The 26,814-nt window shown below is 37.9% G+C and overlaps 1 protein-coding gene across 1 annotated transcript; it reads left to right on the top strand.

The window, feature by feature from the left end:
• Nucleotides 1-12,255: 12,255 nt before the first annotated feature.
• On the top strand, nt 12,256-23,435 carry LOC123976997 (voltage-dependent calcium channel gamma-6 subunit-like). The gene is made up of 6 exons (XM_046059430.1): nt 12,256-12,462; nt 14,031-14,141; nt 14,338-14,446; nt 18,026-18,100; nt 21,806-21,943; nt 23,178-23,435. Exons 1-6 carry the CDS (start codon nt 12,256-12,258, stop codon nt 23,396-23,398), a joined length of 861 nt encoding a protein of 286 aa, XP_045915386.1. The 3' UTR covers nt 23,399-23,435.
• The last annotated feature ends 3,379 nt before the right edge of the window (nt 23,436-26,814 follow it).

A 26,814-nucleotide genomic window follows, 5' to 3' on the forward strand; every position in this document is an offset into this window, starting at 1 on the left:
TCGTTAACTGAGTTTTAGTCTAGAAAAAAGTGAGAACTACCCAAAACAGGTCTTTTGTCTGCATTGCATTCTGGTCTATTTTTCTGCAACTGCTTGTGGGTGTAGAAAAATCTTCCTGCGTTTCCTGCTCTCCCATGGATTTCTCCCTATATGTCTATATTGGTTGTAGAAGGAAGACATTGCTCAGTCTTGAATTCTGAGACACTCTCTCCAACACCTGATATTTACTGTCCTTGATTTTTAATGTGATAAATGTCCATGGTTCTGTTTGTGATCATGATATATGCCATGATTAATGTTAGGGTGTCACTGGTACATTTCACAGCTTACATAAAGGTGTGGACCTGTCCTAAGCATCTTTCATAAGCCTGTGTGAGGCCGGCCTCCTAACCCGGGGCAGGCTAAATCCAGTTCTTTAACCCTGCTCTGAACCCTGTTATTCTGGTTATGACAGCACAGTGCCAGCCAGCCACTTAACTGTTAGAATCGTGACCTTTACATTAGGTCATCATGGCAAAGACCTCTGTTGCTTGTCTGTTGTTTATTGCTCATACAGAAACATACTAAATATTTGCCGGAGTATAGTTTAAAAAGACCCGTAAGTGGGATGTGTTTATTGTTTGGCATTTGCTCTAATTTCGTAACAACCTGCTGTTCCTTCACCTGATCCACAATACAAGAAATATAATTATACACATAGTATGTTTTTTGTTGATAAATAGAACTAAATCTGATTTCATGCTAATATTTCATTTAATTTCAATATTTGACAAATAGGTAATAGGGAAATAATTTAAAGCCCTAAACATGCATTGATGAAATACTTTATATAGGAACTAATGTTTTTTGTTTAAACATTTTGCTCTAATGACACATAATATTCATTGGTTGATCTTTCTCCTTTAATTTTGAAGTATAATCCTTTAGTTTCTATTATACATTATTTCTGGAAGAAGGGAATGTAAAAGCATTGTGTACTTAAAATTTTGGTTCAGCCTGTTGCTCTGGGACTGCTGTAGTAACTTAACCTGAGACTTGGGGAATTCCTATTTCTAGTGGGGGCATCCTCTCAGTCAGTATTGATGAATACGTACCCTGAACTTCGTGGAAGTGGATATATCTTGGTATATTTGACGATGGGTCAAATGCTTCTACCAGCTATGATTTGCAAACCAGTTTTAAATCTGAGACCACATTCCCAATATCTGTGCGTGTCTGTAACTTTCCTTCCCTCACGCTTTCTTCACTTGTTTTGTGCCATAAAGCAATCGATGACATTACCGTGAGTCTCAACAACTCTTAATGTGTCAGCAAAACAATTGCCCGCTCTTACACAGCCGACACAGAGCAACAGCGTCATCCGTGTTTGTGTCTAGCTGAGGAATGTAAATCCAATATTCACTCTGTTGTGTTCTTGCTGTTTGATGGAAGCGCTGAGATTGAAATGTGATGTAAAAAAAAGTAAACTGTGAGCTAAAAGAGTATGAAAATGTCCACAGAACTGCAAAGACAAAAAAATCTTTTTAATTTCTATCATTAAGACTATATTATCACTTCACACACACACACAAACATGCACACACACAAATTACATTACACTAGACTCAATGTTATCTGAAAATACTGATAAATAAAACTTTTCTTTTTCTTGAAACTCATTTAGCTGTTTCAAAGAGTTTTTGGAAGGTTCTGCATAGAAAAGGACACCTACGTTCACTGCTTAATAATATCTCCCTAAAATCTTGCTACCTTTTACATATCAACCTCAAATTTGGTAAACTTTTGGAGAAAAAGTGAGGCAACCAGGAAGAAATTTAAAGCGTTCCCTAATTAATATACCAGTAGCTTCATGGTGAAACAAATAAAATTCAGCTGCATTTTTATAAAGAAAGGTGTATTAATTGTCATATTTTCATGGATTAATTTATTCACAAATGTATGCTTATACATTTAATGGCCATTAACCATGGCTCTGTGATGTTTATATTAAGTTATTAAGCATTAAATAGAGGTATGTGAAATCAGATAGAAAAACTACAACTGTAGAAAGAGGTGATAAATGGAGCATTGACTTGAAATGAATTTACTCTGTTGCTGTTAGTGATATGCAAATAAAATTTTGCATATCAGTTATGTGAATGATAAATTCTCTATGTAGGGGCTTAAGCACTTATAATTATACTGGTTTTTCATCAGACAGCAGGTACACTGAGTCCCTGCTTGGCAAAAATACGCTATTTTTGCAGACCAGCTCCCTTTTTCTAGTGCTGTTGAATGAAAGCTGTCAGGAAATTATTTTATTCCCAAATGTATTCATGCCAGAATGAAACAAAGCTCTTCATGTGGTAAAAGCATTTTCTGTCAGGGTAGGACAGATACATAATAGTTAAAGAGCGAGATAAGCACATTTTAAACACAACCACACAGGATTGAGACTATGAATAAATCAGAATATTTCTGTTCAAACTGTGGATTAGAAAACTTTATCATTTGATAAAACATTTGATTGACAGCTCAGGAGCTGCAGTGCCATTGACAATGGCCTTATATAACCTCTTAAAGTTCAGCCTTTGTTAAGTGAGAGGGAGGATATGCGAGTGAACATGACTTCTTGAATACAAATGTGGCTGAATTAAGCTATTTGATGGTAAGTTGAAAAAAAAAAATTGTTGCTTTTGAAATCCATTTTTCACCATAATGATGGTTTGCAACTTGTTTCTGCTGCTAACTTTCAGTATTTTGTTTCAGCCTCATAAAACAACCTGATTTCAAGCTCAGATGAGCTTTGTTGAGTCCACACTTGTTCAGGCACTTGTGTTTCTGTTCCTATTGCTTCTCACAATCTAAAGGAGTCGATTGTGTGTGATGAAAAAAACTTCTGAAATTGACATTTGAAATTAGCATTTGACCAATGACATCTGTGTTGAGGGTTGGACAACAGCATGAGTGCCTCAATTTCTCAACCAACCCTACATCTTATTTTGTGATTTACATTATGTTATGTTTACTTCTTCTAGGACACAATAGGTCAGCAGCAGCAGTAGTAAAATTAACAGTTAAGTTTATTTATGAACTTCCAAGAAATGTGCAATAGTGACGTCTTGTTTGGAGTTCTTCAAAGAGCCCTCTTGTGAGGCGAGAGGTACACACACAGGTGAGGCACCGACACAGGCAGGCAACGATTTTTCATAGAGTTTGAAGATCTGAGGCAAAGCAAAGACCTAGGAACAAGAAGCAAACACATTTGCGAGACTTTGAGGTTGGCCACAGCATGCATTCCACAAGAGAGACCAGATGATCTGGTGAAGACTGGAGTGAAGGACTGGGGTTTAAATACAGTGGGGCTTGATTGCTGGAATGAGTGTAAGTGTGCAGGTGATCAGAGGTAGGTAGGAGATTGGATAGCCAGGGAAGGAGCCGGAGGAAGGACCACTTTTTGATGGTCTTGGTCTCGTCTCGGACTGGACCGCCATTGTACTCGGTCTTGTCTCAGTCTCGGACATTGAGGACTCGAGATTTTATTTCAAGACCAGTCAAGACCATAACTTTGGGAATGTCAATAAATTGCTTTTGCATTGTCTGATTTGTTAACATCCTAACTTTGATTGGAAGTAAAACTAAAACCAATAACCCTAAAACATGTGTTGTTACTGTTAACGACTGTCACCCCTCCCTGCGATGCTTAAGTTGATTTCAGCTCTTAGTGTTTCTATGTGGGTGTTTTAATGGGAAAGTAGATATTTCAGATCACTTTGAGAAGTACCTATGATCTCGTTCCACATTTTATTGCGTGCTATGCAATGCAGGGAACTGGTCTTGGTCACGACTGCTCTCAGCCCCTAAAAGTCTTGGTCTTGTCTCGGTCTCGATAAGCTCTGGTCTCGGTCTTGAATTGGGCTCGGTTTGGGCGGTCTTGACTACAACACTAGATGGTGGAACTAGCTGTAAATTGTCATCACTACATGGCTCTTGTAACTATTAATTGTAGATATAAAATGAAGCAAGATTAATGTTCAATTAGGAAGTGAATAAACTTGGTGTTTAAGAAAAAGTCTTGTGATTGAGGTACATTTATTTAAAGCATTACAGGGAAGTGGCTGGGGTGGATGGCAGGTATACAAGGCTCAGGACTTTCACATCACAGTCTGGGATTCGAGATCGGGAGTGCCCTCTGTGGGGAGGTTAGAGAAAGATTGGGTTTTAATTAAAGGTGAATAAACAAATAAACATTTTCTGTATTAAACCAGACCATGATCTTTCACTAACCATAACCAAGTGCTGTGAGTATCTAAACATAACCACAAAAAGGTTTACAATGCTGTAGTACCTACAAACGGATATTGTGTTGCAAGATCAGATATTTTCCCCAACGACATTTGAAATACGTTGTCAGTGAACATGTTACTGATTCGAGTAACCAAACCAGGAGTCAACCATCAAAAAGAAGCTGATATTTCAGATATTAAGAGGCGCCTGCCAGCTCTTCTTGCCAGTCACAATAAGTAATTGTGGAAGTCTTTGGGTGCACAATGCAAAGACCTGTGCTCACGGACGTAGTACCCAATTTTTCAGAAGCAGTCTGTTTCCTTAAAATAATTTTAAAGACTTTAAAGTGCTGTTGTCGACAATAAGTAAACTAATGAAGCTTTATACTCCCCAAGTTTCACAAATTCACAACATAATTCTCCCTTTGTCTGAGTTTTGTTCTGCTATAATTACCGTAACACATGATTAAAAAAATGGAAACCTTTTTCTATATGATTATTTGGACCGTGACCTGCAGGTCATTGCTGACGCAGATGGATGATTATGTCTAATTGTCTTTTATGCAATCACAACTACAGATGGTGGAGAGTTGCTGATGGAGGGAGTGAGCAGATGAATAAGGAGGTCACAGAGACAATGAAGAACAAAAATAACACACTGGGTTGAGACAATCGGTAGTCACAATTTGAGAGAGACAGATCAGGAAGAAGGGGTGAGCTTGATTAGACACACTTGCAGGCTGCCATCATCCCCATTTGTTTCCTCAAAACATCTCTTTTCTGCTTTCCAAATGTTTTTATATTTATACATTCCTTTTCTCCAATTGACCCTTCGCTAAGCCCTGCCGCCCTTAGTTACTGTTGATAAGTCCGACAAACTGTTGGTGCTGCCACTGTCTAATACTGCACTCCCTGGAGAAATATTGTCAAATTTGTTGGAAAAAGCGATCTCAGAAAGAAGCACACAGTTTAGCAGTTGCATTATACATTTGAAGGTTGTATTCAGGCTGTCAAACTGACTCAAACTGACTCAAACGGACGTAAAGCCTAACGTTACCAATCACACAGTACAAGTGAACCACTGCATCCCCCGACGATTGAGACAAAAGACAACGAGGTGAACGATCAACACTGTTCTTGTATTTATGTATGAAACTACTAAAGCTTCTTTTGGGAGACAGTCCTGAATTTAGTAATCAGTAGAGAGTGACACATCTATTTTCATTTTTTCAGTTATGATGACCCCATTTTTAATTCCACCTACAAAGCAGTAGGTCTTGGTTGACTGTTTCTCCAAGGGGAAGAATTGGCCATCTGATACAGTTTGTGTATGACAAAGATGTGACAAGAATTGCAATGGTGTAGAGTCTCAGTCTGTAAACATGAACCTGAACGGAAGCCAGCTTCATCCCCAACAGGTCATACATCCTAATGAATCCTCTTGCCCCTCCCGGTTGTTGTAATCTCATCAGACTTCACTGCAACACACAAGTTCAGGGTTGACTCTGAATGATGCGTCAGGGCTCAAGAGGTTAAGAATCAGCGCGGCTCATGCCTCCCTACCAGGTGGTGCCATCTTATGGTTCGGGCTCACTACCGCACCGGGGACTGATGCACGGTCAGATTTAGTGCCGCAGTTTTCCTTAAAAAGATACACAAGTGAATTAACACATGACTTCTTTTAAAAAAGAATAATATGCTGAAGGAGTCAGCACACCGGGAGGTCATATCCCATGGTTCATATCCCATGATTGGCTGGGTGAACTGGAAGAACAAAGTGAATAAATAACACTTTTCCCTTTGTCCTTGAACAAAGCACCCAACCTTCAGACACTCCTGTAGGACAATAGCAGAAGACTGTGAAGTCTGGTGTGAAGTCCCCATTCTTGTATAATAGGGTAAAATCAAAAAGTGAAGTCAGTTAAGCCACTATACATTTTGGTGATTTTTAAACATTTAGGAAGTGTACTGAAGTTGTAATGACATATCACAGTGCTACAAAAGAAGGCAATCAATACATCAAAGCTGTTGATATATCTTGCTATCAGTTCACAAAACCACACACATCTGTATTAATAAATCATCCGGTGAAAATCTTGCTTGAAAATTCACAAATATGCAAAGTTATCCATGCATTCAGCTCCATTTCCTTGCATTTCCATGCAAGGAAAAGCTGTTTAGCTTCATGGGACAAAACAAAAGGTGGAAGGTTGAAATTCCATTGTTGTTCCATTGTTTTGTTATGTTTAATCACTTCAGATAAACCAGTCACAATATTGAATAATTTAAACAAATGTTAACTGGTAGCTTCAGTAGCTTCAGGGCCAAAAAACCTGTGTAATCAGTGGATATTTCTGGACTGCTCTACGACAGCCTCCATCGTCCACCTCAGCATGCTGTGCATTTTAATTTGGCTGCTCTGGCTCAGCAGTGAGGTAACTGTCTGAGCCTGTCTTGTCTCCTTGTCCATCATTATTCGGTTCTTCTCTCTCTTTCCTCTCTGTTCTTCTCGTCTTTTACTTAAACGTTCACTCCCTTACATTCAGTCCTCCATCTCTGTCTGTCTCTGTCTGTCTGACCTTCCTGCTTGCACACACACCGTTTATCACAATGCCAGGCACATCTGACTGCAGTATTCTCTCTCTATCTTTCTCAGGCAGCAGCTGCTGACCCTCGGATGGAATATTTATTGAATGAATATGCTTACCATTGTGCAAAGTCATTGAGTTTTAATATTGTATGTTATGATATGAATATATTAGTATCAATAACGAATTAGTTGAAGGGATTACACAGTGTGTATCGAAGACTTTTTCTGGATTTCTTGTATTCTTTCTTGTCTGTTGTGTCGATGCAAGGAAATGTTGTGGTTGTTGGATATGACTGTCGACCAATAATTAAGACAATAGGATACCTTGAATTTGTTTAATAAAGTTACTTAGATAGGTATAGAGTGGGATATTACAGTTGAATAATAAACATGTCAGTGCTCTCTGGTGAACTAACAGTACCCTATGTAATAGTAACACTGTTTCTAAATTTCTGCAAACAAATTGATGATGTGTTTGCTTTTGTTTGTTACTTATACACAAATATAAACTTATCTGTGATAAGCTAATATCGGCTTAGTTGAGACTGAGAGTAGAGGGGATTTTACATGACAGCATTCCTGCAAATATCACATTTGGCAAAAAACAGCAAGGTAAAACCTGTTTCAGCATAAAGGCAGAAGAAATGGATGACTAACAAAAGTAGCAAAGTTTAAAGGAGCTTTGAGCCTTGAGCTTGAATGTTCACCCTTGATATTCATTTACCAAAAATCTCAAAACACAAGGTCCAGCTTGTTGTCTCATGGTTTTCCACTGTCCAGTCCATCCACTGAGGAAGGCCATGAGATTTGTTTGAAGCTTTGGAAAAAGTAAATAATTTGGACCAGGTATTTGGACCTGAAAAAGTGTATTTTCTTACTTTTGTGACAAATATGTTAAACTGCTGCACATCTTTGCACATTGATTTTTTCTCCAAGGTTTGTTTAGTTGCAACAAACAAAATGTCTTTGGCTTCCAATGCTCCACACCCAGCTCTAATGAAACAGGCTGCTTGTAGCACTGTTCACAAACTACCACTGTGATTGGCTGGTTGTAGTAATGGACCTGGCCCTCTTCCCAATGTGATATCACATTAAGGGGCAATTAAAAATGGCTTGTTTCACCACATCAAAAAGTTTGTGAAACAATCTGACAAAATACACTAGATTTTGTCAAAAACTAGACAATTTTTGTTCTTCAACACGTCTTCTTTAAGTGTCGATCTACTTTATGGAGCACAACAATAAACATTTTAAAATAAATGTTTAGATTACACCCTTTTTATGCCCTAAGGTCAGTCATCCTTTAGTGCAAACCGTGGATAAACTGCTGCACTGCATAACTGTCCAGTTGGATTCAGACTCATGGCTCCAACATCCAACTATGCAAGCTAAACGACAGCCAACCTATTTGTTTTCAAGGTGTTGAATCTACAATTCCCTTTTCAATCAGCGGAATCGTTGCGGTGGCCGCAGAAATAAGCCTCACAGCCAGGGTCGAGCTGACACAAGCCCCCTGCTGCAGCCCTTTTCCCCGGGTCGGCTTTAATGTCATTAACAGGTGGGGCGCAAAAATAGATTGGAGGGAGGCATAACACGCACACACAGTTAAGGAGCTGGGGTTCTGTGTGTGACACATTTCCACACAAGTTTATTTTAAAGCTGAGAGACTCGTCCAGCACGACTGCCCATGTTAGCATAAACAAACAGATTCACTTACAGAAGCTACAATGTGACTGCATACCTCACACATACACACACACACACACACACACACACACACACACACTTTTGCTCAGGGAACACACATACAGAGGGGACAGCAAGCTAATACACGATGATGTAGACGCACGCACACTTGCAGACACACAGACACTCTCCCATTCCTGCAACTCTATATGTAAGTGTGCACACGTACACAAGCAAAGCACAAATATATGCACACGTTACACCGACTCCTACTTTGACCTCCACCCCCTTTTCCCCTCTCTCACCCGTCCACCTCTGTCTCCCTTGCTCACTCCCTCTTCTCGCCTTGCCCTCTGTCACTCCGAGCGGAAGCACACACACAAAAACCAGGTCAGCAACTTGTTAATATCATTGTCGTGATATTTGTGAAGTGGCGGCAATCGTGCAGCACGTGTTAAAGAGTGAAAAAATAAAACTAATGTGTCTAATTTCAGCATGATATTTTTTGGCTGCTGAACTGTTTGGGGGGTGGGCTGGTGGAATAAAGCTGAACAGGCTTCTTTTCATCGTTTACAGAGTCAAGTCTGCTGTTTGTGTGATATAACACCTTTCTCCTCAGAGCTGATTTCACGTTGGCTCATATTTGGAGACATTAAGAAAGATATTTTAAGAGGGGGAACTTGTTAAAGGATGTTTGTTGCTACGTTAATGAGTTTCTTCCTTGTGCTTCAATACTACTTTTCCAGTGTGTCCAATTGGATGCCATATAAGGAGCGCCCTGCTCAGTCTTGATGAGTAAGGACAGCAAAGTTAACCTTATTTAATTAACAGGTACCCTGATTTTCTTGACCACTAACATTGTACTTGAAACTAACTTAGTTGTTCTGTACTGAGTGATGTGAATGTTGTTTTGTTATTGTAATGGAAATGGTAAATTGCATGAACTTTTAGGTTGAAATATACTTTTAACAGCGTTCAGTGTTCACAGTGTAATTTAGGTTTTTATATTTATATAACTCTTGTTTTAGTGTTGGTAATAAAAGCAACTATATAATGAACAAAACATAATAGTACAGAATAAAAATTTAAAATTATTTTAGAAAAGTATTGCCCTGACCTGGATAGTTATTCACATTATCTCTCATGCAACAGAAAGGTTGCAGGTTTCATACCTGCATCTAATGCATGTGCCTGCCCAAGTGCCTCTGAGCAAGACGCCTGATGCCTACCTGCTTCTTCATTGTATATCTCTTTAAATTTTTGAGGATTGGCTTAATATGTAAAATATATTAATATGACAATCACTAATACTACTTCTTCTTCTTCTACTACTAGTAATGATAATATTATTATATCATTTGAACAACAAATACTCAGTTAAGTTTAATATTTGTTCTGAAACAACCATTTTGTGTGAAGATTCACACAATCTGCTATGTAAATTATATGTAAACTGTTAATTATCTTTTGTGAAATTGAATTATTTCAGTTTGTCTGAATATTTTATTCATTTGAAGATTTGATCATGTACTCAACTACAACAGAAATATGACCTCTTCATCTGATTAATATAAACATTTTCAAATAATAAAACTGAATGTCTCTCTGACAGCCCACTTTTTCCCAACCTGATTTTGGAAGAAGTATAAAAAAGGTTTTTTTGACAAATACATAAAAAATACATACTTTGCTGGGTTTAAATTGTCGTGGAAATTGTATATTGACAATTTTCTGCCATTACATACATGTCTCAAAGTTCTTAAATGTTCATAAAATTGATGACTTATATTTCTTCTTTTACAGTTTTTGCACAAAGCATACTGTACGTGAACAATTTTGTTTATCATTGACAATCAGTGTGCTTTGATATATTTCTTTACATGATGTTCTACTGCGTAAAGGTCTCTTTTAATAGTACTTGTTTTAGTACGTGGGATTCTCTGAATGAGTTTCTTGGTCACTGACTCTAAAAAGCTGTGTTTGAATTACTGATGAGTGGTGAATTAATAACAGGACATGAGGTAGATTTGTTTGTGAAATTGAGTATTTGTGCTGTTTTGTATTATAATCAGTATTCCATGAAGAAAACAACCCTAAATTAACTCTCTGTTGCTTGTTACCTTGTTAACAAGAGAGACCGTGATGGGAAAGTTAAGTTATGTGCTCTCCCCAGGGGATGTGTTTAATTTTTGCTAACAAGAGGGAGGCCTGCATGTCAGGTCTGTTGTCACCATAATCCAGGTGGAACGCAACAGGACAACTGCTTCATTCACTCTCCAGACATAAAGGGTTTAAGATTCAATTCATTGACAGCATATCTGCATGAAATCTCTATTGCTGAGCTTCTTGGAATATATAATAGGTTATGGCTTGAACACGATGAGTGTTTTTGTGCCACTGAGGTACCACAAAGAGTCTCAGAATAGATAGTAGGTTATAATTTCAGTATGCTGTTTTTATTCCTATGTGTTTTCTGTCACAAAACATCTCGAAATAGATAAATGATTGTGATTCCACTAAGTGCAAAGTGCTTTTATATTGCTTTTCTGTCCCACTGAAAAAAGCAGAATAGACAGCACGGATAATTATATGTGATTGGAGGAAGCTCTCTCCAGTTTTGTGATTTTCTTCTATCAGAGGCACAAATTGATGAAGGCTTTTTAATTCTGCATGAAGCATACAGCTAACTCTACTGGTCTACATAAACAAAAGTACAAAGAGACTTATTTTGTTACACTTTTAGATTTGACTTTTTGTGCTGACATTGCACAATTGCAGAAGTCACTTGAATTTATTACAGTTTTGATAACCTGTCACTCTTTAACATTTATGATTTTGGCAGCAGAGAGTCCTAAGAGACCCCATTTGCCCATGATAGTGACATGTATGTGATTCTTGTAATAGCACAGTTCTCATACTGCTAGCAACAATACTGATATATTTTGTTAACCAGTTTTCATGTTCTCTTTCTTGGTTTATTTCCGTACCATGAAATGTAGAAATTTCTACGCCCGCGTCATTCCTCCATCTATACATTTCTATTTTTTTTTATAAACAGTGGGTGACACTTTGTGAATTTGTGCAAAAGGCTGGAAGCTCTGTGCTTTAAGTGATCATGTATCCAAATGCCTCACCTAGTCACTTTTACTTTCTTCTCCTTTCTTTTCTCCTTCCAATTTCATCTCTAGGAAACATCACTTCATCCACTCCTGACTTCTACCTCTTCAAAATATTAGTGGCTACGATTTTCTACACATATTTTCAGTCATTTTCTTTTTTTCATGATGATTAATTTATCAGTTTTGCATCCATCCTCAAAGCCACCATTTTTTCTTAGGCTTTTTCGCAAGAAAACACTGATTCCTGACTTTTCCTGCTAAAGTTTTCAGAGAAATTGTTTCCACTGCCAAGGAGACTTTTTAGGTTTAAACGTTTTCTTCTATTTATCTATCACACTTTTTTGTTAGTTCTGACCACAGTTGATTTCTTTTTTCAGTTTATCTTTCTACCTCTGTCTTCCTCTGCTTCCAAGTCCTTTCTGTCGATACATTTGTATCTTTACGGGCACAAACTGAGAATACAAACAGTTTTCTGTTTTGTTTTTTTTGTGCTAAATTTATACCATCTCCATCGAGGGCAAAACTCAAAGCAAGCTTCGCTTCCAAACTAAATCCCACTCGGCTGTCCCAATTGTTATTGTTACTTTGTCACAACATGTGGTCTACCTTTTTGGTGACCGATGAGGAGGGCCGCACTGTGGGTCCGGCGGCGGCAGGAACGGTGGGGGGAGCACTGGGAGGAGCAGCACCAGGTGCAGGAGGTCTGACCAACCTGATGACTGGGCGCAGTACATTTGGGGGGAACAAGCGCCGCAAGAAGACGTCAACAGGACACACCATGAGTGAGGCACAGGAAGGAAAGGTGACTAATTTCATATTGTGTGACTGTGTGTTCTCCCTTAGGCTGTGTGAAAGTAGGAGTTAATGGAACAAATCAATCATACTGCACTCTTTTCAAGTGAAATCAGGCTGGTCCACAGGGCAAAAAACACTCCACTAGAACATGATAAAGGACTTCTAATGTTAGAAAATAAGTATTTGCATAAGATCAAAGGCAGTTCTTTGACTAAGGACATAAAATGTTACATAATCATAAGAACCACAAGAGTGCTCTGCAGGTGTTCAGTAGGGATATAAATGCTCAAAGATTAGTTAGCCAGCTGAGATTTCAGGCTTTTAATTTCACCACTTGACCACTCTGACATGTCTCCATGTACATAAATTGTTTAGAGGGCCATCATGACATTATTCTTCCCCAATCCCCCAACTCTAAACATAATTCTTATCTACAAAACAAAACAAGTCTCTCTAACAGTCATTTGAAGAACTCAAGACCAGACAAAATGTCCTCACATTCAAAAAACATCCTCAATCCACTCAAAGGTTGAAGTACAAGAGTCCACCCACACATCTTAACTGCTCCGTAGAGGGTTGATAGTTCATCTGTTGAAGACATTAAAAACAACACGCAGAGATTGTTCTCTCCCTGTGGTATTAGTACTTCCTCACTGCATATTACTGTAGAATATCTTCTCACAGCTTATCTTAATTACCTAGCTCCCTTGTTTTCTTTCAGACAGTGTATATCACAGCACATTGTGGCCCAGTTCTTATGTCCATCCTCTATGCACTGAACTCTCACAGACATTAAATTATGTCATGAGCATGACCATTGTAGCTGCCTGTGAAAAAGAGGTTGCAGGGGTGTTAAATGCTGAATGAGGAAATAGACATGAAATGTCCTCAACTTAACTTGGACAGAGGCGTTTTTGCGGAACATGATCACACATTCATAATAAAATACTAGACTCGGTGCTTAGCCCACTAATATGTTCATGTAATCCAGCTTATTAAATTTCTTCATTATTTGTTTTTATAATTTCAGATTTCTCCTGACAATACAATACATAGCACTCTAGGATTTGTAGATAAGAAAGTCTTGAAAGAATTGCAGACTTACAGAGTATGCCTGGAAAGCGCTTCAGCACTTTTCCACTTAACTGAGCTCTGAAACTTTTTACAGTAAGCACCACCTTGACTCTGTGTTTGCTTGGTCTATTTCTTTGCTGTCATTTATTGTCAAGACAGGAACAAAAAAAGTAGATGTATCACTTTTCAGTTAGCGTCATAGCTAACTTGTTAGCCGAGTGCACTAATGCAAGATACATGAGACAGCACATGAGCTGGATATATGGCAAGCTCTACTACATTACATAAGGATAAAGTCGACAAGGCTAAGGCTAAACTGAGTCAGTAGGTGAGGACATTGTAACTGGGCCTACACAATAAAGGGGTGGAATACAGGTAAATACAGGTTGCTGATAGAAGTAATAGAGTTTTTACTAACTCTCAAATTCAGAATTGCAAACTTTTAAAATATTTTTTAACTCTTTGAGATTGAAATGTTTTTGCATTTTGTTCTGTCACCAGATCAAGTTGGCATTCTTCGTGGCCATTGTGGGCGTAGTCCTGACAATCCTTGGGGTGGGGACAGAGTTCTGGGTGGAGCTGTCACCTCCCAAGAGTTTCTATAACAACCAGGTGAAATATTGGAATCGGAATTAGCAATAAATTCCTGACTTAGTTCATGTGGGGCTGTTTTCACTGATATACAGAAACATTCAGGGTGTCTTAGATATTGTTATCCCGTCTAGGGATGTTTTTTGCAGTATCAAAAACATGGAGACAAAAACCACAACTAAGAAAAATTATATTGCTGCGGATCTTCGTTTTGCAGACATGTCTGACAGCTCACTACGGCCTGTGGAAAGGCTGCACCAAGTCGTTGTGGGTGGCTGATATCGACCCAGAGAGAGAGAGCTGTGGACCTGCTGATCTACCAGGAGGTGACTCTTGACTGCTTGCATGCCTGGCTGTCTAAATTTTATGATGGCTAACTGGTCTGTGTGAGGGAGGGAGTTTTAAGCGGATGATTGACAGACAAGCTGGCTGACTGGACGTTTGTCAAACTGTCGAGCTTGTTGTGAGACAACATGAATGAGTGGTCTACCTGACTTTCTCTCAGCTCTTGGGTAACAATACCAGATGTTCTGTTTGGGTTGTCCAAAGAAGTTTTTTTTTTAAATTTGTGATTTGAGTTATCCACATTTTGCCCTGGTCAAAAAAATGGCATTCATATACCTCATGGTGGCGCTATAACAATGAACTTTACGTTTTGGCAATTATCTCAAAAACAGCTTAGTTTAGAGTCAAACTTCTTTAATTTTAATCTCTGAATTAATCTGCATCTTTGCTTCAATGGTCTTCTACTCTAAAAATGTCAAATTATGCGACTTTTTATCACTTTTCTCTATTACCTATTTTTGCAAATCTCGTCCCAGACGCTTTTGCCAATTGACTTGAAACTGCTGATCAAAAGAATTTTGATGTGTCAATCTGAGATGCTCGGTCCGAGCTTTGCTGAGCACTCCTGGGATATTCTTCCACTAGGGGGCGCTACACTTGCAAAACGTTTATACCTTGTAATTCACTGCATGGATTCGTACAAAATTTGGTTTGTACGATCTCGGATCACTACTCATTTGATGAATAAATTTGGTAATGACTGCTCAAAGTGGGCATGGTTTATTACAACAAATATAAATTTTTAGACATTTCACATTCCAGAAAATCACCCATATGGCCTAGAGAGCTGAAATTTTTTCAGCACAACCACTGATATGTGACAAACGTTTAGTATTATATAATAATACTTATAAGTAGTATATAAACGTATAGTCAATGCAGAAGTCAGTCACCCTATATTTTTCCTAAATATAGGGTATATCTCTACAAGTCTTTCTTCAAACGCTACCAAAATCAACAGAGACATTCTCTAGATGGCTGACATCAAGTGTTGCAAAGGGTATTTAGATAGGTCAAACGGTGAATCTGCAGTGATCTTCAGTATCTTGCTGTAACTTGTACAGTATGCACAACATTTTCCTTTTTCTCAGTGTTGGATCCAATGGCACCAAAATAATTAACAACACACCCAAAACCAGCAGAATGATTTTTGCAGAATTGCCTCACCAACATCTTGACTGTAGTAAGCCTTTTCAGGTTTAAACTAACAAAACTGTGAAACTGAGAAGGTGGACAGAAACAGCCTCTCACCAGTGGCTCAGTCAGTAAGTCACCTACTCTGGAGATCTGATGTTCCAGGATTCAAATCCCCAGGTGACTGAATCAGACTTGAACACAATGGGGTTGTTCAGATCATAGTAAGTCTAAGGTTCCTGTGACACTTTATTCTTATTTTTCTTTGATTAAAAGTGTTTATGCAGCTTAAACCTTAAATATTGGAAACATAAAAATGTCGCAAGTGGGTTGAACATTTCACCCAGTAGTCAGGTGCATATAATGACTCTCTCTGATCTCAAAGTGACGCTGTAAAAATCAAGTTTGCGTTTCTGCAATTATATCAAAGTCCAAATTCTTTCATCAATTTAGTCTCTCAAGTCGTCTGCATCTGTTCTTCTCCTCTAAAAATGTCAAATGCTATATTTATACATTTGTTTGAATTGTATTTCATCAGTAAATTGAGATCAGAAACCACATATGCAAGTGAGAATGAACCAAGTATTATCGGCCTCAACAATTAGTTTACTAAAACAGACAGACAAAGCAATATTTAAATAAATAAATAAATTTAAAGGGGAAATAAATAGTCTAGAAAAAAGTAATAATAAATAACTGTAACTATAAATAACTATGAATGTGATATGAATTTAATGGATATGATGTGAAATTAAGATTCTTAAAATATGGGAAATAAAATAAAGTAATAGCATTTTCAATAGCCTATGCTCAAGCTGTACACCATCATATAGCAGTTGCAGGTTGTTAAAGTCTAGCTGAAGTTTTTATAAGTTTCTTTTTACAGATGCAAGAAAAGCTAATGCAGTGTGTTGAAAATTCTTTTCAGACATCTAGCATTGGAATTTGTTTTGTTGTTGTGTGTGGCAAAAGATTATTAAAGCTATTTGAACTATCTCTCCCCTTTTCCATGACTCACCTGTATGAGCTCCCCTTTTAAAGAATGACTCACATAAAGACAGACGAGTCCACCAGGAGCTCTGTATGTGCTCGTCCTGGGTTTCAGACAGGATATTTGTTTGAATTTTATCAAAACAAGTGAGGGAGTTTCACATGGTTACTGGCATAGTGGGGTTGCAATATACCATGGGAATTTGCCACATCTAAAGAGTGTGACACACAGTAGATGATTTTCATTTACTTTGCTGACCATACTGCAGTTAACTGCCTCTGTTGTTTTTGCAAAAAGGCATACTGTCCTTATTATTATTATTGTAAGTTAAGTCTCCCATTGGCCAACTATCTAATTGCACTAATAAAAAGTCTATAAGCACCAATGAGCTTAAGGCTTAATTATCACAGAAGGATTTTTTTTTATTTTTTAAATCTCTAGTCTTTTTTTGAATTTGCAAACACGCAGTAGTATATGTAAATTCAGCAAAAAAAAACAAACAAACATTGCCCACTGGCTATTTGTGCTAACTGACAAAGCTTCAAGGTAGCTTTACGCATTCTGTGACGTGAGGGGTAATTTTTCAGAAGCAAAGACTCCAAAGTTAAAAACAGATTTCAAATGCCAATGTTGTTAGACATATGAGATATACAAATGGCCTAGTTTGGCATAATCTACATATACAGTACATAGTCACTGGACACGTATTGCACCACAACATGGTGGTGACTTTACTGACCAGTGTGTAAGAATAAATAATTTAAGTTACATTGTTCCATGAAGTGACACATCCTCAGACTACCCAGTTTAAGTGTTACATATTGTTATTGCAAGTTTGTTTGTGAGCCAGTCATCCCTAACAGAACACATCTTCCTTATTGGATTAAGGTGTACACATGTTGTGAGGTCAGCGAGAGTAAAGTTAAATGATTGTCTCATTGTCCGACTGCAGAGACTCCTTATTTGTTGATGGTATTTGAATTGTGTCAATGAGATTTGAGTGCAGCTCTTCTACAGCAGCAGTGCTGCACTTTTGTGGGGAAAACTACCGAGAACACTCTGAGGATTTGGCTTTGATCAGACTAATTAAGAGTGATGTGGGTGCGTGTTTTGCTTGCTTGTGTGCACAAGTGTGCAAGGGAACAGATAGAGGTGTCACTTTCTATTTGACGGCCAAACTCTAATTACTGTAACACATCATTAGGAAGGCAGAATACTAATTGTGCAGGAAGCATTGGATTGTAACCTTGAGCTTGTCATTGACGTTCACAGCTGATTATGTTTGATGGAGAGGGCTGATAAAGCTGTAGCTCTTTGAATTGTGATTAAAGTGTCCATCAAGAATGTTTGCAGCAGCAGGAGATTACCTCTCAATGTTTATGTTTCTCTCATTTACAGTAGCTGTTTCTCTTCCTCCATGTTTTTCCTCCTGCAGAATCAAACTGCACCTACTTCAAGTTTTTCACCACAGGGGAAAATACTGTGATGTTTCAGAAGACAACGCGAAAGAGTGAGTCACACACCTCTTTTGGCTCTCTTTGCCTCACTCAACCGCTTTCCCATCTTACCCGCCCACTTCCTCCTTTCTTTGTTCTTTATTCCTTTTTTTCTTCTCCCTCTCCCTTTTGCTGCCTCTCTCTTTCCTTGTGACCTCTTTGCCCCTTCATCTTTCTCTTTTTCTGCCCTTTCTTTACTCTTCAGTCCTCTGTCTGTCAACTCTCCCACGATCATCACTCTCTTTCTCTGTCCTTTCCTTTTCTCTTTGTCTCCCTTCACCTCCTCGCTGCACTCTTTCAGGTTGGCCATTGTCTGCTCTGTGAGTGTTTGAAATCTATTCCGCCTACACTGCATTCAAGTGTCTCCAAGCTGCTGTCTAACCTCTCATTTCACAGGCAGCTCCATAATGTATTAAGATCACACAGTGCCAATACACTGAATGAAGTAAGACAGATATACATAAAATCTCTGATCACTGGTGCCACATCACTGTCACACTATAGGCCTGAATATAGTGATTTAATAACTACAACCATGAGTGTATAAAATAGTGTACTAGAATAGTTTGTTGTGATTTTTTAAATGATTAAAACGATTATTAGGTGGAATTATAAAGTGAAAAAACTTGAAATGATAAGTCCTGTGATTTTTGAGTCAGAGCATTTGACTTATTGATTGTTGTCTGGATGTAAAGAGACATCCATTCAACAAATACAACAAAAAATGCTTCTGAAATAAATTAAAACTACCCTAGTTTTAAGTTATCTTCGCTTGTAAGTACTAATGCCACACTGTGAAAATAACCTACTACCCCTAAAAGTAAAAGTCATGTAGCCTATTTAAAACTTCACTTAAAGGTTCAGTGTGTAAGTTTTAGTGACATCTAGTGGTGAGGATTGCAAATTGCAACCCCCCCTCCCCTATCCAAGTGAGTAGTATAGCTACAGTGCCTGAGGAAGGACAAAGATGTCATCTTTGATATAGAAGAGAGTTGCCAGTCAAGAAATCAGGTTTCTTTAGATAGATATATTAAAAATTATATTTACTTAATTATTCAATAAAACCATATGTTTTTTTTTATATTATTATAACTTTTCCATTAATAAGCAACAACCACATCAAGAAATGAAGTGCTACATGATGTCTCATACTCCTGTAATACAGTATTTTACAACTTGGGAGTAAATGAAGAACATCTCAAAATCACATCTAGTGCTTCAAGTATGACCACTGACAGATAACAGGTCAATGTAAGCCTCACTGTTTCTGCACCACAGTCCATTATAAACCACATAATACATGAAATTAAGCATTAGCTGGTGAGGATCAAGGCTCCTCTCACTTTGCTTAATTAGATAAGCATGCAAATCTAACCCAAATGTATTTTTTAATTTTTTAAAATACAACAGAAATACAAAGTAGTACTGACAGCCATAATTTCAGCTTGTGGTAAAACGGTGCAATGTTTTTAATGGCCATTTAGCATTTGAAAGTACAAATTACACATGTGTGCACAGTGGGGAAGCAATATGCAAAAAAACAAGTTTTTTTTAATGCAAATTCGGAAAGTATTCATTATTGGTCATTTGATAGGCACATGGTCTTGTTATATATCACCATTAGCAGTAAAAACATGTTTTCCACCAGGGCAGTAAAATGTGAAGTTTAGCTGCTGAACTGAGCTTCCCTGCTTTTACCGTTTCATTACCAATAATATTCATCATCTGTTTGTCTCAGGAAGGTAACATCACATTTCTGTCCACGTAACAAAAGCCATAACAGAGCGCTGGAGAAGAACTATATGAAGTTACAATCCAACTACATATTTTTTCTACCTGCGCAGTAAAAGTTTAGCTGGCTGATGCGTCCATGCTCTAAGCTAACGTTACGGTTTTATTGACAATTAACATTACTGATGAGCTGATTGTCTTGGTAACAGAGCAAAATCACAGCGCTGGAGAAGAAGTAGGCGACAAAACATCTGTCCCACATTATAGCCTTCAATCTGGGAAAATCCACAACATTCGTGATTTCTGCCGTAAACAATTTGTATCTGTCCGGACTCCTCTGGCTTCATGGTATAAAGATCCACAGGCTGTCAGCTCTTGTGCTAAATAACATGTGTGTGCTCGTTAATTTGTCCAAATGTCACTTCTCTTCTTACTTCTAATAAACCAGAAGATTACTCAGAGACTGTATATTATTATTATTCCCTCTTCTTCTTCTATGTATGTATTTAATGTAGTAACGGGCGTCCACACTGACGGAATTATACAAGCAGAAGAAGAACGCTGTGATAACGAAACGCGCTCTGTAGCGCTGTTTGTTCGTTGTCGGCTATAGTACAAACACTATATCACTATATCACAAAATATATCAACTTCCACAGCAGGGGGTGCTCGCGGTTATGTAGATGTAAATGGCTCATTCTAAGGTAATAAAACAGAATGGTTCATTATGTGAGGTCTTTATACACAACTGAAAACATAGTTATGGATATTATATTGCATTTCTGTCAATGGATCCTCAGAAATATTTCACGTTCAAGTAAAAACATAATTATATAGTATTATCAGTAACATTTACATTATCAAAAGTAAAAGTACTCACTGTGTAGTAAAATGGTCCCTGTCAGTGTTTTTCTGTTTTATGATGTTTCTGGATTAATACTCACTTAGAAAAACTTAGTTTTCAGCTTTGTGGCCATGCATTTTCTAGCTGATCCAAGGGGCCAAACATGCATGGGGGTTTTTCATGTTGGCTATTTTCTTTTATATTATACAAATTTTAGGTATCATTTTACTGGGTCCAGTTCCATTCATAGACAGTATATTACTGGACGAAGCCATCCCGCTGATTTGAATGGAGAGCAGTGAGGCCAGTTTTGGACCAATAAAATACTAGTACAGGGCTAATCTAAGCAATACGGTTACATCTCTCATGTGCGACGGGATGTCACAGGGTTTTGACCTAATTTTTGGGCCTGCATGGAACCGTCCATGCAGGCTTTGGTCAGCTTCACTACTCCAACTGTGGCTCTTGGTTCCATTTCAAACCAATCTCCTGACAGGGAGTTGGATGACCAATTCAGCTTGTTTGGTTCCTTGGGTAAAACACGGTGGTTGCTGAGATTTGTGAGGTTTGTGCATCAGCTGTGAGCCTCCATGACGTATAGTTTATCTATAATGCTCTTCTCTCTGTAGATACACAGATATGGCATGAGAAAATGAAATACAATCCACAAAGTCCAGTTTAAGTTACTGTATATACACAAGTATACAGGCTTATCGGTGCATTTTGTGTTTTTAATACTTTGAGAGAGGATTTTACAGCTACATTTTTTTAAATCTCCACCTCGATAACTGTGAAGTTAACTGTAAATCTACATTGTTCACATCACAAAGTAATGTACCAGGAATGGTAGTTGTGGCAAAACTTGAGCCATGTCAAAGACCATACAACTTGCAGACTAACAGATTTACAAAAGTTTTGATAAATGTAAAGCGTTCTAAAAACTACTGTAAATAGTAATGTGTTCTGTATAATACAACAATGAAATAAAATGGTGATGACCTGTCACAGTTAAAAATCTAAATATGTCACATGTACCTAAAAGACCCTTGATTTACCTTATCAGTCCAGATCCCAAAACAAGTGTTCCTATATAGGGAATTTCATAGAGTTTATGATAACAACACTGTCCTCCTTCCTTTTGCAGATCTGAATGTAGCAGCAGCCATGTTGACCCTGTTCAGCCTGTTCCTGATGGTGATGGGGGCAATATGCATTACCATGTCTCTCAGTAAAGAGATCATATTCTTCCTCAAGCCAGCGTCCGTCTGCTTTTTTCTGTCAGGTCAGTAGTGTCTCAAAAATTTAAAACAAACTCCTGCGCACTGTCTAAGATGCAATTCTACATTTATGTGTAACAGAGATGGGGACTCGAGTTTGAGACTCAGACTCAAGTCGCACACACTTTAGAAAACTTTAGACTTGACTCGGACTAGAGTTTCGGGACTCATGAACAATTTTTATTTTTAGGAAACGTCATATGAGCTTGCTGTTGTACCCTCCCTCCATTACCTATAACCTGCCTACATAACATGTAGTATCTGCTGCACGTGGCCACACGTGAGAGAGGACAACAAACACCGGCAGCTGCTGTGCTATTCATCCTAAACTTAGGCTTTAAAACTTCATACAACAAGGCCCAAACAGTAGAAGCGCTGAATGCAAAATAGGTTTGTAGCTGAGGTTAGTAAACATGTTTAGCTCAGCATTGGCCATCTAAAGTTAGCTTGCTTCTTGCTTTAGCTACGACCTTCCGGAGGTTAGGTCTGACTGTCGTTTGTTATGAAAAGAAGAATGAGTGTTTGTTTGCTTGCTAAACTTGTAGTGGTCGATTAACATAATCATTTACATCCCGCTGGCTGCCATTGCGTTAATTATTAGCGTTGGCTGCAAGCAGGTTACAGGTTTATTTTTGATTATGTAACGTTACAGTTTTATTTAGTTATAACGTTACGCTGGTTTGAGAGTCTGCAGGGTGTGTTGACTTACAGTAGTTGCACATTACATGGTTGTGCTCTGTGAAAAACAGGTTAAAGGGTTTATTGTTGATTATGTAACGTTACAGTTATATTTAGTTATAACGTTACGCTGGTTTGAGAGTCTGCGGGGTGTGTTGACTTACAGCAGTAAATAAGCTGTCACTAGTTGTAGACGCATTGCACATTACATGGTTGTGCATGTAAGTGAAAACCAGTTTTCAGTTACAGAATTCCTTATAGCTATGCAGTTTTATAAGCAGCCTGGATTGAACGCAGCAGGTGATACAACATTCATTATAACCACGAGTGACTTGACACTTGACTTGGACTCTAGCTCTCACAAGACTTGTGAGCATCTCTGATGTGTAACGTTTTGTACTAGTCTTTCATCAGGCAAAATGTCAGTAAAGGCAACAACACACCGGGTAACTTTTATAGTATAATGGAGGTTGTGTTTAAAAATATTACAACAATGTCTCTAAATTCATGTGGTAATGTATAACATTGTTTTTGTGTCACTGACCGCTCTCTCCTCCACAGGTGTCATGGTGCTTCTCTCTCTGATGGTTTTCCACCAGTCTGTCCTGGCCTTACTGGCCAGCGACCACACGGTTCCTCTCCACCACGAGCTCTCCTGGTCAGTGACGTGCATTGGCTGTGCAGGGGCTGTCCTCATCATGGGCGGGATCCTCTTCCTACTGCTGGCGTTGCCCTACAGCCCATGGCAGAGGTGTCTCCCTCAAAAGGACAGCAGCAGCTAGTGGCCCAGAGGTGGTGTTGCACTTTATCTGCCCTTTCTGTTTGTGAGGAGAGAGGGGTGCGGATGTTTCCCAAAGACATCTTAGCATTGAGATTATGGGAGGGTGATGAGAGATTCACTGACATGTCCCATATACAGAACACTACCTGTCTATCTTGCCATTACAAGAGTCTTGTTAAGTATGAATTTTTTTTTTTTCATTGTTTTCCAGCATGTCATTCTGGATCTCTGACAGTTGATAAGTTATAACTTATTAACTTATTGATTTAATATTGTTGAAGTTTATCCTGTTCACAGTTATGTGCTAAATCTGCAATGCCATGTTACAGTGAAATGTCCCTTTTAGTGTCATCAAATATGGTGATCTTAATGCTCAGATGTGTTTGGAAAACAGTCATATATTGTCTTACTAATCATCCTGCAGGGTTTGGAGGAAATTTTCTGTTGGGTCATTCAATAAATTAATGAGCCAAATTAAAAAAATATGAAACAAACAATACTTAACAAAAACACAGTTTTAGACAGTGTGGCAGGTAAAAGAAGTGATTTAAGCAAACGGTTTAAATGTTACTCATTTGCAGGAGGGATAGTTAACAAATGTTCACATATGGCTAACATGAATGCGAAGATGTTTATGAAACATGACATCTTGATAAATGTTGGCTTGTTAATTTATCCACCCTTATTTAAAGAGTACATTAAATATTAATGCTGGTAATTCAAACCATTAACTAATTAATGTTTATTTCCATTGATTGTCTGTGGGCTGAATGTGCAAACAGTAGGCCTAGAGTTGACTGAATCCCCAAGTTAAAGAACTAAGATAAAATTTTCAGATGACACATTTTTTTGTGTCTATTCTGGGAAAGTTCATGCCCACAAATGGACAGCATCTTAATCACATTATTTGGACTGTGTACAACAAATAACTTTAAAACAAAATGAACTTAAATGCTGTAGTCACTGTAGATCATTTACTGTAGCTGGGATTGAATTACCTTCATCTTCTTGGATCACAGCCATCTGTCTGCTCAGGTAACAAGATGACCATCAACACCTTTCAAAAAAGATCTACTCTGAATGAACGTAGCAGAATGTTGACCTCCAATTTGAGAACCTCGTTTAAGAAAACTTGTTTTGTTTCTCAGTGATGTGTGAAAAAAGCAATATTTTGTTTGTCCTCAAATGCCTTCCTATCTGAAGAGCCGTCTACTACTGTCTAAGTTGGATGTTTTGTTGTTCATCAATTAACACAAAGATAGACATTAATTAGATATACATTACCTGAATATTAATGTGACAGTGTTTTAATTTTGTAGTGGTACAAATGAATTCAAATATTTCAGATCAGCTAATTTCATTAATTTCACGCTATATTTATTACGTGTGCCTGGTCATACATTATGTAGGTGACAGTATACAGTATAGGTAATATTTAAAAATATAAAGTGTAATTTGGGTAGTTTGTAGATGCAATTAGAAAACATTGTAAAGATTTATAGTGGAGTAGAAGCTAGACAGTGTTAAATCAGCTTAAGCTGTGAGATGCTACCGTGTTTTTTCCTCAGTGTTTTTCTTGGATGATTTATGTTAGAACAAAGTTCTTTTGTGTGCCTGAATGGAAGGTGAACCGTCTCTGCAAGTTTTTTGAACTGAGCCGACTGAGTATGAATGACTTCATTTTATTATTAAACATGACATGAATATTTAATGTCTTCCTCTTAGGTTTCATTTCTCTCTCAACACATTCACAGCTTACAGTCACTGCCTCCTCAATAGCTGGTTTTATAAACCGTCCCACTTTACACCTCATGATAAAATAGCTGTCACCAGAAAAAAAGGCTGTTTAGGTCGATTAGACCGCAGCTTTTTACGACACATATTTCTGTTTATTGTTATGCCACATCCTCTGGCTGTATGACGGTAGCAAATAGGGAAATCAAGTGAAGTAGTATAGAGCGACAAAGTCATCATAAGGAGATAGACTGGTCAAATAAACTGAGGACTTTAATTCATGAGCATGAGGCACAAACTACAATCTTTTCCTAAACTTAAAGAGGTGGTATTATCCTATTTAGGGGTTGTACCAGAACAGGTTCACATGAGTTTCATTTTCAAAAAACACCATTTGGGCTGGACTTTGGGCTTTTTCGCTTTGCAAACCTATTATACACACAAAAAAGGTGTATAACTAAATAAAGGAGAGGGAAAAAGCCAAAAAGCATAATTCCACCTCTTTAACCAAGTAGCTTTGTTTCATGAACCAAACTACAACCATTTCACAATGTTAGCCATGTCATGTGAGTGACATCACGTACTTAAGGTCTAGTTCGCCTTTTTGCTAGACTGGTACTTTCCAATGCTTGTATGTGTCGTTTTGGGGAACTGTCATAAATGCCATTGTACTTTTAACGTTTATATATGTTCTTTTGGGTCATTGAAGTCCTTTTTGGGTTTTTGCTGGAATTTCATCCGTTTAAATGATCAAAACTTGTTACATATGTTAAAGAAGGTAAAATAAAATACCACTAGTAAGAAAAATAATAATCAATAATCATAATTTACAATAGTTTACCTATGATGTATTTTTCAAATATCCACAAATCTCTGCCAGTGAAATAGTTCTTCTGAAACCAAACATAACCATTCTTCGTAAACTCTTTGCTGAACAGATTACCAAAGCCAATAACCATCATCGAAACTGTACGATGGGAGTCAGCCCACGTAACATAATGTGCTGATTTTTATTTAGCAGCACGGGCAGGGAAACCTGATTAAATGTAGTACAGGTGGCATGTGAGTGGCATGATGTTGCATCGTTATCAGCTGATAAGGAACAGGAGTAGACATGTTGGGGTAATTTGTAATTACATACTGTATATATATATTTCTTTATTTTAAGGTTTGGCAGTAACAGTATGGTACATTTCCATTTGGATTTTGCCACAAAGAGCCATTTGTTTGTGTTTAAAGTAGGCTATAGTTAGTTATCTTTAGAGATGCTGTTGGTACACGTGGTATTTTATTTATGTCCGTGTAGCACAGTGCTACAAAACTGAAATGGAATGGAAATGACGCCCAGCTGGCTAAATTGGCATTGTGAAGTTCAGGTTTTGGAGCACATCCAATGTTTACAACTTCATGGTCTTTGTCTTTTGTTATACTCTAGTCATCTCTGCTGCTTCATGATCATAGTAAATTCCACTCACTTTAACCTTCTTTTGGAAATTAGATTTGTGCCATTTTCACCCTTATAAGACAGTAAACTGTGAAAATCAGCAGAAGACAGGGAAAGAGACGGTGGGAAAGTGTGCTATGACAAAGGTCCCTGCTAAATATGAACTCAGAAAGTTGCAGTTGCATGTTACATGCTGTTATATGATACAGAACATTCTTAGACTGCCAGACCACCAGCAT

Source organism: Micropterus dolomieu, linkage group LG09 (genome assembly GCF_021292245.1).
Source record: "Micropterus dolomieu isolate WLL.071019.BEF.003 ecotype Adirondacks linkage group LG09, ASM2129224v1, whole genome shotgun sequence".
In the NCBI taxonomy this organism is placed as follows: Eukaryota; Metazoa; Chordata; class Actinopteri; order Centrarchiformes; family Centrarchidae; genus Micropterus; species Micropterus dolomieu.